Source organism: Hordeum vulgare, chromosome 7H (assembly GCF_904849725.1).
Source record: "Hordeum vulgare subsp. vulgare chromosome 7H, MorexV3_pseudomolecules_assembly, whole genome shotgun sequence".
In the NCBI taxonomy this organism is placed as follows: domain Eukaryota; kingdom Viridiplantae; phylum Streptophyta; class Magnoliopsida; order Poales; family Poaceae; genus Hordeum; species Hordeum vulgare.
This window is the reverse complement of record NC_058524.1, coordinates 79764298-79784262: the sequence shown is the minus strand read 5'-3', so window position 1 is coordinate 79784262 and position 19965 is coordinate 79764298. Positions and strand designations below refer to the sequence as shown.

Genomic DNA, 19965 nt, shown 5'->3' with positions numbered 1-19965 from the left:
CTCATTATTATTTGCTTGTATGCTGATTATGCAATTGATATTAGTTTACCGTGAGACCTTTGTGTCATTTGCTTATGTGGTTAACTTGTGATCTTGCTGAAATTCTGGTTATGAGTTAGACATAGTTGCAACAACAAGATCAAATAGAGTTTGTCAAAGTTTTTCTTTCTCTCTCAGTTTGTCAACTGAGTTGCTTGAGGACAAGCAAGGTTTTAAGCTTGGGGGAGTTGATACGTCTCCAACGTATCTGCTTTTCCAAACTCTTTTGCCCTGTTTTGGACTATAATTTGCATGATTTGAATGGAACTAACCTGGACTGACGTTGTTTTCAGCAGAATTGCCTTGGTGTTATTTTTGTGCAGAAATCAAAGTTCTCCAAACGTCCTAAAAATTTACGGGGAGCAGTTTTGGAAAATATCAAAAATACCTGCGCCAGAATCCACCTGAGGGGGTGGGCCAGTGGGCCACAAGCCCCTGCTCTGCCACCACCCCCTTGGTGGCGGTGGGTAGGCTTGTGAGGCCCACAGGCACCTGCCGCCCCCAACTCCAGCTCTATAAGTTGTCTTTCGTCCCAGAAAAAACAAAAAATAGAAGTTTTCGTCGCGTTTTCGATACGGAGGCGCCGCCACCACATGTTCTTCATCTGGAGGGCAGATCTGGAGTTCGTCTTGGGCTCCGGAGAGGGGAAATCGTCGCCATCATCATCATCAACCTTCTTCCCTCTCCAATTCCATGAAGCTCTTCGTCGTTCGTGAGTAATATATTTCTAGGTTCGCTGGACGGTGATGAGTAGGATGAGATCTATCATGTAATCGAGTTAGTTTTGATGGAGATTGATCCCTAGTATCCACTATGTTCTGAGATTTGATGTTGTTACTACTTTGCCATGCTTAATGCTTGTCACTAGGGCCCGAGTGCCATGATTTCAGATCGGAAATTATTATGTTGTCACCAATATATGTGTGTTTTAGATCCGATCTTGCAAGTTGTAGTTACCTACTATGTGTTATGATCCGGCAACCCCGGAGTGACAATAACCGGAACCACTCCCGATGATGACCATAGTTTGAGGAGTTCATGTGTTCACCAAGTGCTAATGCGTTGGTACGGTTCTTTATTAAAAGGAGAACCTTAATATCCCGTAGTTTCCTTTTGGACCCCGCTGCCACGGGTGGGATGGACAATAGGTGTCATGCAAGTTCTTTTCCCTAAGCACGTATGACGACACACGGAATGCATGCCTACATCACATTGATGAACGGGAGCTAGCCACATATCTCTCCGTGTTATAGATGTTGCATGATGAATATCATCCAAACAAATCACCGACCCAATGCCTACGAGTTTGTACTACTATTGCTACTGTCGTTACTTGTCTTGCTCTGCTGCTACTACTGTTGCTACTGCCGTTACTTGTCTTGCTCTGCTGCTACTACTGTTGCTACTGCTGTTACTTGTCTTGCTCTGCTGCTACTACTGTTGCTACTGCTGTTACTTGTCTTGCTCTGCTGCTACTGTTGCTACTATTGTTGCTTGCTACTGTTGCTACTTTCTACTGCTGTCACTACTGTTGCTCCTTGCCACTGCTATTGCTCATTACACTGCCGATACCCGCTACTTCGTTGTTACTACTTCGCTGTCACTATTGTGCTTGCAGATACTAATCTTTCAGGTGTGGTTGAATCTGACACATTGAGCTGCTAATACTTGGGAGTATACTCTCACCTCCTAAGGCTTACCTACAAATTTGGGTCGAATACTCTACCCTCGAAAACTGCTGCGAACCCACACGCTGGTGGGCCATCAACAGCATTCTTCCAGTTTCATTGCCGGGGAGTGCTAGCAGCATTCTTCTGGTGCCGTTGCAGGAGAAGGTTAGTTGTTATAAGCATTCGTCTAGCTAACACTAGAGATTGCAGGATCAGCACTTTTCTGGAGCCATTGCCAGGGAAGCACAGCTGACGTCAACGTGGACCTACACACACAACAAATAACTTTGCTCCCAATGAGTACAGAGAGGTTGCCAATCTCTCCGGCCTTGTAGTTTTCAAAGGATCAAAACACAAGCGGGAAAGTAATAGTGATTGCAACAGAAAAGTAAATGAGAACGGTAAATGATGGATGTGTAAACAATGATGGTGATATGGACCGGAGTCACATGATGTTCACTAGTGATGTCTCTCTCCCAAAAGACGATAAACAACTATGCTAGGGTAAACAAATCACAGTTGGGGAATTGACAGAATTATGATCGCACCGCAATGCTAATTATGCTCCTTGATAGTTAGAGGTTCAATAGTAACGGGTAGTATGCCAAGACAAGTAGACCATTTATTCATCAGCATCTACTTACTAATCATCCACCTTGAGATATCTATCCAGAACATCTCTCCGGTATTAAGTTGTGAGCCCCACCCAAAGTGTAAACTCAAAGCAACGAACAACTGCATTAACGAACTATGCGTAAGGTAAACAATCCTTGCAACCGTGGTCACAAGCACTGTTGTTTTCTCCCTGGTGGCAACAAGCCCATCCCCTAGTCTCATGTTTCTGTCACTCAAGCTAGACATCGAGGGGCCCGGACCCACAATCATGCATAATGCTCCCTCTTGGAGTTACGATCTACTACTTGGCCAAAGCAATAAAAAGCAACGGAGAACATGCATGAATCACTAAGGAACATAATATAAAAGGATAATCAAATATATAACTCATAACAATCTGAACATAATCTCATAATCCATCGGATCCCAACAAACCGAGCATAACAATAGCAAGAGAATTACATAGATGCTTTGATCATGTAGGGCAGCTCACAAGGACTAACCATTGAAGCACAAGATTGGAGATAATACATCACATAGCTACTAGTCATGTACTCTTGGTCCAAGGAGGACTACTCACGGCACGTTCGGGAAGCGTCCATGGTGGTGGAGAAGCTCCCGGAGGTCAACCTTCCTTCCGACAGGGTGCCGGGAAGAGGTCTCCTAACGCTCCCGATCTCGGAAGCGCTCGGCGGTGGAACGATGGAGAAATTCGCGATTCCAGAAAGTATGCGAGGGTTTCCTCACGGAGCTCTAAATATAGGCCAAAGGATGGCACCGGAGGAGGTGGGACCCACCCAGGCAATCTCCTTGTGCGGCCTAGAGCCTGGCCGCGCCAGCAGGCCGCCTGGGAGGCCCCTGGCCACCCTCTGGCCCTCCTTCGGTGATCCCAAAGCTTCTGTTTCGCTGATTTTTTATATATATTTTCTGGATTTTTTCAGGCTTAGGAAAATTGGGTAAAAGCCCCTGCAAAATAGACATCAGCAAACAGAAACTGGCACTGGGTGCACTGAGTTAGTAGGTTAGTCCAAATATGTGTAAAATGATATAAAAGTGTAGCAAAACATATAACAATGTCACCCAAAAGATCATGGAACAAGCAGAAATTATATATATGTTTGGGACGTATCAACGTATCACCGAGTGTTATACCTTCATTCACCATAAAGTGGTACTTCTCCCAATTCAAGACAAGATTAGTTTCTTCACATCTCTGCAAAACTCGATCAAGGTTACTCAAGCAATCATCAAAAGAAGTCCCATAAACGGGGAAATCAGCCACTAAAACCTCAACAATTTTTTCACAAAAGTCATAGAATATAGCAGTCATGCATATTTGAAAGCTAGCAGGTGCCTTGCATAAACCAAAAGGTATACACCTATAAGCATAGGTTCCAAAAGGGCATGTGAAAGTAGTTTTCTTTTGGTCCTCTTTTGACAGAGGTATTTGAGAGAAACCAGAATATCCATCAAGAAAACAAAAGTTTGTGTGCTTAGATAATCTTTCTAACATTTGATTAATAAAAGGCAAGGGGTTATGATCTTTCCAAGTAGCTTTATTCAATTTCCTAAAATCAATTAGCATCCTATAACCAGTTACTATTCTTTGCGGAATAAGTTCATTTTTATCATTAGGAACAACACTTATACCTCCTTTCTTTGGAACACAATGAACATGACTTACCCATCTACTATCAGCAATAGGATAAATTGTACCTGCTTCCAGAAGCTTTAGTATTTCAGTTCTTACCACTTCCTTCATCTTAGGATTTAAGTGGCATTGATGATCAGCAACAAGTTTAGCATATGGTTCCATATTAATCTTGTGATAACATAGAGTGGGGCTTATGCCCTTAAGATCATCAAGAGTATCCAATAGAAACCCTGTGCTTCTTTAGAGTTTTGAGTAACCTCTTTTCTTCATGCTCTCAAAGGTTAGCACTACTAATAATAGGATATAACTTATTTTCATCAAGATAAGCATATTTCGAAGTATCAGGTAATGTCTTTAACTCAAACACCGGATCTCCTTTTGGTGGAGGAGGGTCCCCTAATATATCAACAGGAAAGTTGTGTTTGAGTATAGGTGTTTGTCTAAGGAATATATCATCTATCTCATTTCATTCATTCATATGCATATCATTCTCATAGTCTAGAAAAAATTGTTCTAAAGGATATCTAGGAGGCACAACAATAGGAGCAAGACCAATAATTTCATCTTTACTAGATAACTCCTTCTCATGTGGTTGTCTACCAAATTTAGAGAAATTAAATTCATGAGACTCATTACCAAAGCTTAGTTTAACTTCCTCTCTATCACAATTAATTTCAGCATTAACAGTATTCAAGAAAGGTCTACCAAATATAATGGGACAAAAGTTATCTTGTCCAGAACCAAGTACTAAGAAGTTAGTGGGGTACTTGAATTTTCCACACAAGACTTCAGCATCTCTAACAATCCCAAGCGGCGAGATAGTATCTCGGTTTCCAAGTTTAGTAGTGGCATCAATATCAGAGGGTGTTATATCATTCATAATTTATTTATATAACGTAAAAGTTATAGCACTAACACTAGAACACATGTCACATAAACCATGATAGCAATGATCTCCAATCTTAACAAAAACAACAGGCATGCCAACAACTTGTTTGTTTTTATCTAGTTTATCCTGTTCATTTCTAATAGGCTTTGCAATTCTAGCAGCTTCACTATAGAAGTAAATAACATGCCCATCAATATTATCAACCAAGAGATCTTTAACTACAACAATATTAGGCTCCACATTTATTTGTTCACAAGGTTTGGGTGTTCGAACTTAACTTTTATTAACCATTGTTGTAGCTTTATCATGTTCCCTAATCCTAACAAGAAAAGGTGGTTTATTGATATAAGCAGTAGGTACAGCTCGATCAACATGATAAACAATTGCTTCCTCCTTAGCTTAATGGGTTCCTCTAATAATTTTTCAATGCATGGATGATATTTAAACCACTTCTCCCTAGGCATATCGACATGAGTAGCAAATGTTTCAAGCCAATATTTATTGCTAAACCTACAAAAAGTATTAGTTTCCATAAAAGATTTAACGCAATCAAACTTGAGAATTATACCTAGCTCTTTACTTTTGTTGAATTCCCTGTCTTCATAGTTGCATTTAAATCTTTCCACGAGATCCATTTGAATTCAATAGTCTTCTTCATGTAAGATCTAGTAGAAGAAGAATCGAGTTGTACTTGATCATCATAAGAAAGTCAAGCATAAAAAAATTGTATAATCATTTCTATCTTGAGCTCATGATTGTGGCAGGTGTTCATCATAGATTTAAGCCCCCCCAAGCTTGAGCGATGATTTCTCCTTCACAAGGCCAGAAATTATAAATAAAATTCTGATCACGATGAACTAGATGCATAGGATAAAACTTCTGATGAAATTCCAGCTTCAAGCGATTCCAGTCCCATGATCCAATATCATCCAATAACATGTACCAAATATATGCTTTTCACTTCAAATATAAAGGGGAAACTTTCTTCTTAACTTTGTCTCCAAGGAAACCTGCAAGCTTAAATAATCCACAAACTTCATCGACATATATCAAGTGATAATCAGGATGAGTTGTACCATCATCAGGATTAGCTATCAGTTTCTAGAGCATGCCCAAAGGAATCTCATAATAAATATTTTCAGTAGGTCGAGGAACAACTTTTTCAACTTTTGTTCGAGACGAAGATGCCCCGAACAAGCCACTCAAAGGGTGTCCATCCATAGTAACAAACAACACTAAATTTCAGCATGTATCGAAAAATGTTTCCTTACCAATTTCCACTTATCAAAGATGCTTCACTCCCCGGCAAGGGTGCCAGAAAAGAGTCTTTATGACCCATAATTATAGGGTTCAATCGTTGTCCTTTCAATAAGTAAGAGTGTCGAACCCAACGAGGAGGAGAAGGAAATGATAAGCAGTTTTCAGCAAGGTATTCTCTCCAAGTGTTATGAGTAACAGTGATAGATAGTTTTGTAGCAAGATAATTTGTAACAAGTGACAAGTAAAAATAGTAACAAGTATGTAGCAAGGTAGCCCAATCCATTTTATAGCAAAAGACAGGCCGGGAAGTACTCTTATATGAGTTAAGCGCTCCAAGGGACAAATGGAAATTATTGTCTAGTCATGTTCATCATGTTGAGTTGATTCGCGTTTGTTACTTTGATAATTTGATATGTGGATGGACCGGTGCTAAGGTGTTGTTCTTACTTGAACAAGCAACCCACTTATGATTACCCCCTCTCGCAAGCATCCACAACTATGAAAGAAGAATTAAGATAAATCTAACCATAGCATGAAATATGTGGGTCCAAATCAGCCCCTTACGAAGCAACGTATAAACTAGGGTTTAAACTTCTGTCACTCTTGCAACCCATCATCTACGTGTTACTCCACAATGCTTCCCTTAAGCCCATAACATGGTCAAGTGTCGTGTAGTCGATATACACACGACACCACTAAGAGAAGCAACAACATACACATCATAAAAATATCGAATGAATACCAACTTCACATGATTACTTATAACAAGACTTCTCCCATGTCCTCGGGAACAATATTAACTACTCACACCTCATCAACATGTTCAAAATCAGAGGTGTAATGATGGTGATCAAGGATTTGAACATAATATCTTCCACCAAGTAATCCAACAAGCAACAACTATGAGGTGTAATCAACACTACTAGTAACCCACACGTACCAATTTGAGGTTTTGAGACAAACATTGAATATAGGAGATGAACTAGGGTTGAATATAAGATGGTTTTGGCGAATATATTGATGAAGTTTGGGCCTTCCACGAAGGAGGAAGCGTTGGTGATGACGATGGCTTCGATTTCCCCCTTTCGGGAAGGAATTCCCCTCGCAAAATCTCTCTATAGGAGAGCAAAAGGGCCTCTGTCTAGGTTTTTGCCTCGACGCGGAGGTGCTTCATCCCGAAAGTATCCTTATCATTTTTTCTATGTCGAAACACACTATATAGGAGAAGTGGGGGATCGGGAGACCTGCTGGGCCACCACGAGGCAACGGGCGCGCAAGGGGGTGGTAGCGCCCTGTTGGATCGTGGCCAGAAGGTGGCCCCTCTGGTATATTTTTGGCCCAATTATTCTTATATATTCCATAAAAATTCTTCTTGAAATTTCAGGTCATTTGCAGTCCAGTGATTTTTCACCCTTTTTCTTGGTTTTCACGTCGAGAATTCCAGTTTCCGACAGTTTCCTTCTTTGTGGTGTACCTTGCATATTCAGAGAGAACGGGCATAATAATTGTATCATAATGAGGAATAATGGATAAGAATAACATAAATATCAATAAGATTTCATGATGGATAAAGGACGTATCAAGTACTTGTCACCCTTGTGATAGCTCGACATTTCTTCTCGAAACTGTGATGCGGAGTCCCGAACCGGGTTAACAGTTAACCCATGTCGCATGCCCATGCTTTCTGAATATGATCACTTGAGAGGGCCTAGAGAATTCTCTCCTTACGGAGGGGAAAATCCCATCTTGGTCAACTATGTCTCGCGGCATGTCTCACGACTCACCCGAAAGCTACCTTATAACTACCCATTTACGGAGTAGCATTTGATAGACCCTAAGTGAGTCGATTCTCATCCGAGAACATGCGAGGTCCTCAGGTCTGTACATGGCATATACATTGTACTCGAGACTAACAGATGCCAATATCTCGTTGTATCTCAAAGTGGGGTTGTCCGACTCGGTGAGCTCAATACTCGAGTCCATACTATCAGTTTAGCATCTCTATGCACATGACTTGTGAAACATAGTCATCAACTGAATCATATACTAGTAAAGGATTTGTGTCCACATAACCTTAACAACTGGAGACTATTAGAACAATCATTATACAATATATAGTCTCACAAATAAGTCACATACTTATTGATATATATTAGTGATGATGTTCAAGGACAATACAAAATACTCATGAATACACAGGAAATGAAATCATCACATGATTTCCTCTAGGGCATATCTCTTACAGTGGGTCCTTCTTCTTTTTTGAGAGACACGATGGGGCATCCTAAGAGTAACTCTAGTAGTCGTCATATTGGCTTGATCACCATAATAACTCTTGGCATGGTGATTTTGGCCAAAACGATCGCTCTAGCAGAGCCGCCATTCGACTCTAGTTTGTCATAAAACATTCTGAAGGGCCCTTTATATCAAACCCGCGAGCCTCGGCATTTGGGGATTGTGGTGCATTGGGATGAAGGGCGCTCCACCCACCGACCACTCGCACGCAGAGGGAAGCGTGACATGCCTCGTCAGCATCCTGCACGGCTCATCTCCTAACCTCGGCAATGGCTCAGACGAGGATGCTCATGGCACCTAGAAGCATGCCAATTAATGGTAACCGCCATGTGCAAACTACCCTCAACCATGCCCACCATATTTTCCTCCATGCGCCATGTCTTCCCATCGTCCACTACTATAAAGTGGCCACCGTCATGTTTGAATAATTCGTAGAACCACCGCCCATAACCTCCACTTACCTTCGTGTCGCCATGTCGCTTCATCTACGTCTAGACTGGACGTGCTCTCGGAGGAGCTGATCCTAGACGAGGAGCAGGTAGAGGAAGAGATCGCCCTTATCGTAGAGGAGGAGGATTGGGAACAATCATGATGCACGAGGATCCCGCCCTCCTTAGTGAGTTCCTGGGTTTGGATCCGATGTTGTTTGGGATGTTGAGCCAGATTACGTGCAGATCCCATATGGACACGAGAAATCTCACCCATGTAGCTCATATCAGCCACGATGTGCTCCCCATCGCCTCACTGTCAAGCAGGCATGCGATGAGGATGTGTCGTGTACGCCTCAACCGCCTGCCCCGGTGATATATTCAAGAAGACTACCACCGAGAAAGCGTTAAATACATAGAGCGACCATGTCGTGCGGGTCCATACGAGGAGAAACATGCGGATTTGACGATGAAGAGGGAGCGCATCAGATGACGCACATTCAGGATGGACATGGTGACATCCACAAAGTCGAATCACGCCGTATTAGGCCTCCGTGACCTAGACGTTAGTGGGAAGAAACAAGACAAAAACGATGTCTTCGGACCGTCACACTATATCACGTAGAGGACGAGTTGACTCGTCAAATATGTGTGTGTCATGTGCACAACCTTCACCATTGTCATGGTGGTAAACAACTAGTGCTTCTTTCCAAGACCCAAAAGTTCATCAATCTACTATCCCTAAAAAGGAAGAGAGGGCAGATCCAACTCTAAATATGAACCATCTAATCACACAGTCAAGGGCCTACAAATGTTGTTAACGAAATTAACTCACTTACGAAACGCTAATTCCCATATCCCCACCGCTTCATCTCATCCCGCGCCCGTCGCCCCACGAACAACGCAAAACACCCGATCCCCGAATATGGCGATGTCCAACTCATTGTGCGCGTAACCCATATCCTCTCCGCATGCACACCTCTGGATCCACGCCGGCTGGCCCACCTTTTGCATGCAAGAAATCCTTTTTTGTACTCCTACAACCCTACCTGATTCCACCATGCACATGATTGTGTGAAGCCCCTCTTCTCTCCCTTGCAATATTTCATACCTCGCTTTTTCTCTCTATTCGATAAATACCCACCGGTACATAATTATTTGTAAACAATGATGAACTTTTCATTTTTATTGTAAAGTGTTAAATAACAAGTTTCAGGAATTCAAGAACTTTCTGAATACTAGGTCTACACTTTGTCAGAAATATTAAAGTACTTAGCTAGAAAATCTATTTGGAACTGAAGAGCTATATAAACAGCTTGTCCGAACTTTGCTAGAAACAGTGAAGAACTCTTCATTTTTGTTGTGTCAGTCGTTTCAATTACATTACATATTTCACTCAAAAAATTTAAACTAGTCCAAATATATTCAACATTGGTCTTGTTATAAAGGTATTTACGCCACATGTTCAAATATATAAAAATAAATAAAATTGAAATATCAGTTTGCAAGATATAAATGATTTAAGTTTATAAAGGGGTAATAAAAGGATGAGTTTGTTTGGGAGAGAGAAGAGAGAGGTACAAGAAACCTATTGATTTGACGTGCATGTGGAATGATTGATTTGACCTGCATGCCAGATTGAATGGGCCTATATGAGTTGCGCGGGCCATGGGTTAGACAAAATCAACTCTCCGTGATCCCTCCCCATCGTCACGCCCACGGCCCACCCATGATCTCCTGTTCCTCTCGTAAACCACCTCGTAGTTTCGTTCCCCACAACCACCAACCCCGAGATCACTAGTTAGCGAGTACACCTTCCAACGATTACTCCCATCTCCACAGGTTGCAACAAAGTGGCGCACTGCATGCGTGCCACTTGTCATGACCTGGGAGTTTTCCCTTTTTCCATAGATCCGTATTTTCAAAACGTTTTATCTCCTAAACCGTGCATCCAAATCTCGAACCGTTTTCACCGTTGGCTTTCTCACGTCGAGATCTTCAAAACTAGATCCCATGTTGATAGGTTTTGACGAAAAAAATCATGAAAAAATAGAAGAAAAAAACCACACGAAAAAACCGCGCCTCACACGATAGAAAAAAAAACATAAAACACGTTTTTTCCTTTCCGAGAGGCACGACCCATGCCTCTCGCAGAAGCAAAACCGTGCCTCTCGCGGAAAAAAAAGATAACAGAAAACGTGTTTTTTCCCTTTCGGGAGAGGCACAGGCGTGCCTCTCACGAAGGCAAAACCGTGCCTCTCACAAAAAAACCCAAAAAACATTTTTCCCCTTTCAGGAGAGGCACGACATTGCCTTTCGTGAAGGCGAAACCGTGCCTCTTGCAAAAAAATAATAGAAAACTCGTTTTTTCCCTTTCTGAGAGACACGGTGTGCCTCTCGCGAAGGCAAAACAGTGCCTTTCGCGGAAGCAAAACCATGCCTATCGCAAAAAAACAGAAAACACATTTTTTTTTCCTTTCTGATAGCCGTGCCTCTCGCGAAGGTAAAACCATGCCTCTCGCGGAAGCAAAACCGTGTCTTTCACAAAAAAACAGAAAACATGTTTTTCCTTAAAAAAAGAAAACGTAGTTTTTTCGCAGAAAAAAAGAATTTTTTTTGTCCAAAAGTTACGAAAGACCTGTGAAAAATCAGAACACCAAAAAAACCAGAAAAAAACAACTCAAAAAAGGCGAAAACACATGCAAAAAAAATCTGAAGGAAACGCTCAGAGCGCGATACGTGACGGCGACTGGGAACGCGCCAAGTGGCTGCGCGTGGAAGTGATCGCGGGAATACTTGTGAGGGAGTGCTCGCTCACAAGTATCCCATGTGGAAAATATGGGATGGCTGAATATTGTGTGTTGTTGTTTTTGTTGTATTGATCTGACTCTCATATGGGGTATATAGAATACATGAGGGGGTAGATGCTTGGATTACAAGACAAGTAACACATGACCTATTTGATATCTACTCCTTATCTCTATCTTTAGACCCAAAGCATATTCTAACAATGAGAGGAAATGAAATACGCATGCTCAATATCTAAATTCATTTCACATTTCATTGTATATGGCGCCATAGCCGGTGAAGTTGCTGCCTATGTGTGTGGTACTTGACTGAGAAGGAATAAATATGTATGCTCAATGTCTAATTTGATTTCACATTTTATTGTATATGCGTTCGAAGCCGATGAAGTTGTTACCTGTGTGTGTGTTACATGATCGAGAAGAAATGAAATACGTATGCTCAACGTCTAACTTGGTTTCACATTTTATTGTATATGGCTCTTAGAGCCAATGTTGTTGTCTATGTGTGTTATTTGACTATCAATCTAGGAGACGAAATTGACTAATGTACTATTGCATATAATTTTTTTAAGTTTGCATATGGTTGAGAAGTCTATTATATGTGTATGGAATATATCTGCATAGTTATATTAACCGCAATCAAGATTTGAGCTATATTTTTTTCTACGATCATACGTTGGCTTGTCTCCAGCATGCCGGCACAATGAAGGGCACGAAGTGAGCAGTTAGTTGGCCTGCGACCATAAGTTGTTGGTAGCTTGCAACCGGGTGACCCCGTTGGCACCCGCCATGATGCATGTGCGGGTGCCCCATTGACAGACGGCTCAGGTTTAGTATGACAATCCGTTTGGATAATGTGATGTGGCTTTAGGGTACTGATTTTCGGGATTAAAAGTTCAAGTTGGGATAATAGCATTCATGTAAGTTCAGGGTTTGAAACAACTTAATGCAAACCTTTTTCTTCTAAGGTTACACGTACATTGCACGTGCACGATTACTAGTTCAGAAAAAATATAGCTAAAAGGTTTTTTACCCTTGTGTAACAACTTTGTAATGTAATGTTATTTTATATTACTGCGTTATTTAAAAACTGAGTGTGTGGTTTTTTTAGTTGACACATAAAAAAAGATACGAAAGTCGTGAATGGGACTCTTTGTTTGTGTACAACCGACACACACACCCGTCACTGCACTAGTCCCTGTATGGACTGGCCCAAGTAGTTTTTTTCCATCGGTTCATATTCTGCAGTTTTTTTAAGGAGCTCCTATACGGCGCTACACGCCCATAAAACATCTCCTGACGCCCCGCCGCAGATCCTGAAAAAAATTCATTGATTTTCTAAAACGTGAATTGCCAAATGTAGATTAAAATTTTATTGAATTAAAAAGCACTGAATCAGATTTGCAAAAAGTTCAATGATTATGCAAAACAATTCACAGATTTTGAGAATATGTTCATGGATTTTCAAAAAGTTTACAAAATTCCAAAAAAATCATGGAATTTGGTAAACAATTCATAAATTTTTAGTTTTTTTGAAATTTTTTCATCAATTTTAAAATATGTTCACCGATTTCTGGAAAAAGTACACATATTTCAAATTTTTTTTTATCAATTTGTAAAAATACTTCATTGATTTTTAAAAAAAGTACACAGGTTTCAAAAAAGTTTATCAATTTTTAAAAATGGTTCATTGATTTTGAAAAAGGTTCACGAATTTTAAAATATGTTCACCTATATTCGAAAGAAGTTCAACGATTTCAGAAAAGAAGTTCATAGATTTTTTAAAAAAATTATTGATTTTTTAAAAAGTTCACGAATTTTAAAATATGTTCACCGATTTTCAAAAGAAGATCACCGATTTAAAAAAAAATTGTTCATCAATTTTAAAAAATAGTTCATCCATTTTTTAAAAAAATTGCAAATTTTAAAATATGTTCACTGATTTGAAGAAAAGTTCATCGATTTAGAAAAACGTTCACAAATTTTAAATTATGTTCATGGATTTTCAGAAATGTCCACCAGTTTCGAAAAAAAATCATCGATTTGGAAAAAAGTTCACCAATGAAAAAAAGATTCCATCGAATTTCCTAAAACAATCGATTTGAAAGTAAATTTACATATTTCCAAAAAGAAATCACATACCGTCTGGTTGGCGGAGTGGTTGCAACACTAGAATATATCTGAGAAGTCGTTGGTTCGCATTTCTCTAGCGCTCTTTTGTTTCTACGGAAAAACACCTGGATGGGCCGGCCCATGACCGAGTGCTGCAGGCGCCGGTTAAGAAGAGTGCACTTTAACCGGTGCCTGCAGCGCTAAATAAGATTTGCCTTTTTTATGAGCCTTTTTTCTTTATTTTTTACATTGTGTGTTTTTCTGCACAGTTTTCGCTTGGTTTTATTCACCCCGTTTTCCATTTCCATTTAATATTTTTCTGTTTTTTTTTCCTTTTCTCTGTTTGTTTTAAATGCTTGAACTTTTTAAAAACCGATGACCTTTTTTGAAATTGATGATTTTTTTAAATTATTTTTAATGATGTTTCAAAAATTTATAAACTTTTTTCAATTTTAAATGATGTTATAAAATTTTTGATAAACGTTTTCAAAAAGCCATGAACTTTTCCAAAATTATGAACTTTCCCAAAATTGATGATTTTTTCCCCAAATTCGTCAACTGTTTTTGAAAATTGATGAATAAACTTTTTTAATTCGTGAAATTTTTCAAAATTTCTGACCCCCCTCCCCCCGTCCCTCCCCATTTCGAAAAGTCAATGCTGAATGACCGATCCAGGCAGAAAAGAATTGACCGAGCGAGCTATTCTGCATATCGATGGGATGTACTCCCTCCTTTTCTAAATAGTCTTTTTAGAGGTTTCATTATAGAATTACATACGGATGTATTTAGAAATATTTTAGAGTATAGATTCATTCATTTTGCTTTGTATTTAGTCTTTTAATGAAATCTCTTAAAACACTTATATTTAGGAACGAAGGGAGTACCTATCAGCACGAGCGTGGGCCGGCATGTGGACATCACACTCATGCAAGTGCAAGCCCACTTGGGTGTTCCGTCACTAGTAACCGATTGGCCCCAAGGGCAGCCCAGCCCGCCCTCCTTTCCGTCCGTCCGTCCGGCACAAGGTATTTCACACGCACGGGGCACACGTCCAGCCCAGCCCGCCCTCATTTCGTTCCTGTTCTCGCCCGCCACCGCCCACCTTCCCGCCCGCCCTCCCGCCCGCTCGCCTTCGGTTCGCGCCGCCGACCACCGCCGTCGAGGTGAGATCCCTCCGTCGCGATCATCCTCTACCACCGCGCCCCCTCGTCGCCGCCACATTTCCTGCTTAGTCACTTTCCCTGGGCTCCCGCTTCGCGCGTCGGTGCAGATGGGCTCCCTCGGCGGCCACGCCTCCCCTCCCGGCGTCTATCTCGACCCGGAGCGCGTCTTCTCGCTCGTCATCAACCGCCTCCCAGAGGAACTCTTCAGACACCTGCAATCCATTCCCGGAGCGCCCGAGGACCTGCGATGCTGCCTCGTCAGCTTCGCCGGTGCGGCTCTCCAGGCGCCGAGGCGGGGGTGAGCTTTTCCGTGCCATCTCCCTCTTAATCGGCTCGGTTCTTGCAGCGGTTCTTTCCGACCTTGCTCTGATTCTTGCCATGGTTCTTCTCTTGCTTTCTCCGGGGGCTAATCTGTCCCGTTCTTGCGGCGGTTCCTTCTCCCCCCCTTCTGGGGCCGCTTGGCCTCGGCCTTTCTCTGGTTGCGGTTCTTGCTCTGATTTCCGCACCGGTTCTTTCGCTTCCTCTGGGGACGTAATTGATTGCGTTCTTGCTCGGATTTTCCCCCTGGTTCTTTCGCTTCCTCTGGGGCTTAATTGGTTGCGTTATTGCTCTGATTTTCGCGATGGTTCTTTCACCTTACACCCAGTGCTAATTTGGTGGTGTTCTTGCTCTGATTTTTGCAATGTGTTTATCTCTCTCTCCAGAAACTGGTGGCCCGAAGAGAGCTCCTGGACCCTTTATTGGGCGATGTACGCGTGGGCTCACGCAGACGCAATGCGTAACAGGTTGGTACTCGAAATTTCTCAGAGACCCCCACAATCTGTTCGATGTTTTGCGCACAAGGAAATGGGCTCACAGTCTGTTGCATCTCAAGTAATTAGGCTTCCATGGTTAGGTTCTCAAGCACTTGGTTAATTCCTTCTGGTCTCATATGCAGATTTGTTACTGGTGGAATGAACGGTTTGGTTTAGTGTGATGGTGCACAGAATTGTTGCTATTGGAGTCAGTTACCTTTACGTGCTTAAGCACTCGGTTAGTTGTCTGCTGTACAGAATTTCCATGCTGTTGGAACAGATGGTTTGGTTTAGAGTTTTCGTATAGTGCGGAGAAGATCAATCGTAACTGGAATTAGTCAGTCTGTTAAGTTTTATCCAATGCTGTTATTGGCCTAAACGATTTGGTTCAGTCCTGTAAGGGAGAACGTTTTTATGGCTAGTTCTTTTCCTGGAAGTTCATATGCTGGAAAAGTGGCAAGGCGCGCATCACATTGGGAAATTATATTGGTCAGGTGGAAGAAAATGAAGTGTCAAGCTCTGATCCTCACTGCTTAGATTTTCTAGAGGTTCAAAAGTTTTATTTTCAGAACTGTTGCTTATTTGGTGAAACCTTGGACAGAAGACCCAGTCCCAAGCTTTGTTGACAGTTTAGCAGTGGGCAAGTGCGGCAATGGTTTGCTTGGTTGAAAGGATATGGGCAGTACAGGATTAACGAAAAAATTGCTTTGAGAAAACACACACAGAAAAACGGTAGTAACAAGAGTTTGTTGGCCTGATATTTTCTGGTAGCAGTATTTATCTTCCTGGTTTGTGTTGTTTTCTCTAAACCAGCTTATATGCAAGATTACTTTTTTTTTTCTCCTGAAGGAATTATAATTATGCCAACTTAATACCCATTGTGTTTCTGCCTTTCAGTTTAATAGAACCATATTCTATCTTAGGATCCAGTTTTTTTTTTTTGTCTGTTACAGTTAGTATTTCAACTTGACAACAAGCATCATCAAGACGAGGGCTTGATAAATACTATTTGTTTCTATGTTGCCATGTAGTAGGTATTTAAGCAGTTGTTACGCCTAATAATAGAAAAGCTGTAGGAAGCAGGAGGGAACATGACTATCCCTGACCCATTCATCACTTGTACTCCCTCTGTAAACTAATATAAGAGTGTTTAGATTACTAAAGTAGTGTTCTAAATGCTCTTATATTAGTTTACGGAGGGAGTATTTTACAAAAAAGCAGTTTGAACTAACTGAATATGGCATTATATGAACTCATCCATGCACATGAGCTATCTAATTTTTGCTGTTGTTTGCAGACTTCGTGCGCCTCACATATCTGGTAATCCACCCAATTTTCCAGATCCAGGTTTAGAACCTCAACAGATCCTCTTTTGGGGCACTTTTTTGAATGATATGACTCATAGATGTAGTTTTTTGCCTGTTCTATTGTCATTTTTCTCAAGATTACCATTATTCCACTACACTGTCTGTGCTGTAAATGCTCGGCTATCTGATAAAGATGATTGTCACAAGGATTAAAAATTTCTACTACCGTATTTATCCAAGATTAGGCCTTCCTGTTACCTGATGCGTACAATCTTTTGTGACAATATATTTCCAAGTACTTGTTTCTTTAACTCCTATCAAGTATTACCAAAAAAGGTTTCTGAAATTAAAAGGAACATTTGCTAATAGAAACCAAAGTTAGCAACAGCATCGTTTGCTTAGTTCACCCAGTATTCTGCGGTCGATATACACATACGATGAAACTGGCAGTATGCTCTAGCTAAGTTGTATGCTTTGGTTCTGTCTGGACAATGTCTTTACACTTTTCATCATATCATCTGTGTGCAGTGCCCAGAATTGCTGCAATGATTAATCAATTGTCTGCTTCTAGCTCAAGCACTCCTACTGCAACGCTTTCTCCACAACAGAAAGATGGTTAGTAAATGCTTTCTGTTTGCTTACTCAAAATATAACTTATGGATGTCCTTACACTAATCATTGTGTCTCATGTGTGTAGTGATCAATTTTCTGATCACACGTACCAGACCGCTTAATCGAACATCTGCTTTTAGCTTAGGAACTCATACTTCAGATTTTGCTCCACGGGGGACGGATTCTAATCTTGGTTAGTAGCATTTTCCCTGCATAGGTCATTTAATTTGTTTATTAGTTTGTGATGTTACTCCTGCTTGATTTGCATACCACACAAGAAGTTTTTTTTTGTCTTGATTGTATGTTGCGTTGGCTACTTGTTTATTCAGAAAACATATACTGGACAGACTACTAGTGCATTTGTGATTTAAGTTTCAAGTCTCTCAATGTAGCCTGGAATGTTGGTGATTACCAAGATCAACTTCTTGCTGTTCTTCTAGTATATATTTTCCCTTAACTAACAGAGTCTACAAGTCATAGGGCATGTATCCTTATACAATGCTATATTTCTCCCCTTAGTATAATAATACATTGTTGCCATATATAAGTACATAACTAGTTACCACCAGAGTGCGCTATTCAACTTTATTATTTTAAGATGCATGTTTATATTGCTCCAGTTCATACAGGTTCAACCTGTACATATTTTGAGCTATGCTAAGAGAACACTACTTGTATACTGTTGAAAAAAAAAAGGGATCCAACTCAAGTTTTCAGAGTAAGGGAACCCAGTGAAAGTTTTTCTTTAGTTTTGTTAAGAAATGCATATTTCTGTTCCAGATACGGATGAATATAAGATGCTACTGCACATGTCCATATCTGCTGCCTCTCTTCTCATTTCTACATCGCAGTGTATTTCCATGCAAATGTATGGAAGTTTCACACCAAATAATCTCTGAGCATTACGTTTTTATGTGGTTTTTGTTGAAATACTCTAATTAATATTTCAAGAAAATGAAACCAATCTAACGCTTTGTGGGTCTTCCTCTAATGTTTCTCCAGAACTGGCATTTGTAAACCTATCTCTGGGCCAACCGGGATCCCAGCAAATGGCTCCACAGAGGCTGATGCAGAACAGAGAAGGTTAGATTTTTCTGAACGCTTGTCATTTCCAGCTTGGAAGGTAGATATGCATGAACCTCTGTGTCATATTTCAGTGCTGCCCGCAATAGATATCAAAGGAAAGGGGCCTGGATTAGGAGTAGGCCAGCAAGAACTGCGGGTCCATGTCACTTGTTTGATGGCAGATGACGGCACTAGAGGTGCTGCAGGGTTGCTGATCAAGAAGGAAACGAGGCAATTCATCTGCGCGTTATGTTTTCCGATGCAGAGCACGGAGGAGACAGTTCTTTTTGCAGCTGCTTGTTGTGAAGGGATCAAAGTTGCTCTGGCCTATCAACCTACTAGCATTGTGCTGGAGTCCCATCTATTCCATCTGGTTGACCTCCCACTTGGCGGCGCTCATGCTCCCTGCCGAGATATGGAAGAGCTGGCGGCCATACTGGACCTCTCACGTTGCAGAGTGCGGCATATCACGGAAGAATCCAACGATGCTGCTCGTCGACTGGTCATGCGTTGTTTGCTGACAAGGGTGGCCGAGATATTCTTCGATGCTCCCTATTGGCTTCTCCCTACTTAGCTGGTTGCCAAGATCAGCCATGTTAGTTACTCTGGCATAGAGAATGATTCACGGACTACTCTATAGGAAGATAGAAAGAGACGGTAAATGCTGTAGATGGCAACTGCAGGCTTGATAGAGTTTAGATGCAGAGGTTTGCGAGCATTCAGCAAGTGTAGATACAGCTGAATAGCATTCTTTCAGTGCCCATGTGGGGAAAAACACCGGTAGCTGTGCCCGCAATGGTACACTTTTGTTATGAATTGCATGGCTACTATCTTGTCGACGAACTGTGCAACTGCTAGTTTTGAGTGCTGTGATGTAAACTTTTGTCAGACACTGATTCTTGTATGAAATAGAAAGGATTTCAGTTTCGGTTCTTAACTAGTCTTTGTTTCTACAGTTTATTCTGCATACTGCTTTTGCCACATCTGCTTGTAGCATGTTGTGGACATGAAACCATCAGAGTCACACAACTAAGAAGTGAAAAGGTACAGGTCAAGGGGCCTGGCCAAAGCACAGAGCCGACAAACTCCAATACCCTTCACATATATAGCTTGTTCTTCGTATGAAAGTATCTTAGTTTGGAAAAGTAGAGCTTGAATAGGCGAATTCAGCTTCTTGAATTTTATTAGTGTTGTCAATTACTATTAGCAATTGTTTGGGATTGCTTGCTTATTCTCTGAATTGACAGCTGCTGCT

At 41.1% G+C, this 19965-nt stretch overlaps 2 protein-coding genes across 2 annotated transcripts; both read left to right on the top strand.

Moving 5' to 3' along the window:
- Positions 1–15039: 15039 nt before the first annotated feature.
- Positions 15040–16728, top strand: LOC123408346. The gene is made up of 3 exons (XM_045101471.1): positions 15040–15230; positions 15637–15717; positions 15870–16728. The coding sequence occupies exons 1-3, from the start codon at positions 15040–15042 to the stop codon at positions 15901–15903; spliced, it is 306 nt and encodes a 101-aa protein (XP_044957406.1). The 3' UTR covers positions 15904–16728.
- A 206-nt stretch (positions 16729–16934) lies between these two features.
- Positions 16935–19647, top strand: LOC123410007. The gene is made up of 4 exons (XM_045102877.1): positions 16935–17073; positions 17562–17648; positions 17731–17838; positions 18648–19647. Exons 1-4 carry the CDS (start codon positions 16974–16976, stop codon positions 18731–18733), a joined length of 381 nt encoding a protein of 126 aa, XP_044958812.1. The 5' UTR covers positions 16935–16973; the 3' UTR covers positions 18734–19647.
- The last annotated feature ends 318 nt before the right edge of the window (positions 19648–19965 follow it).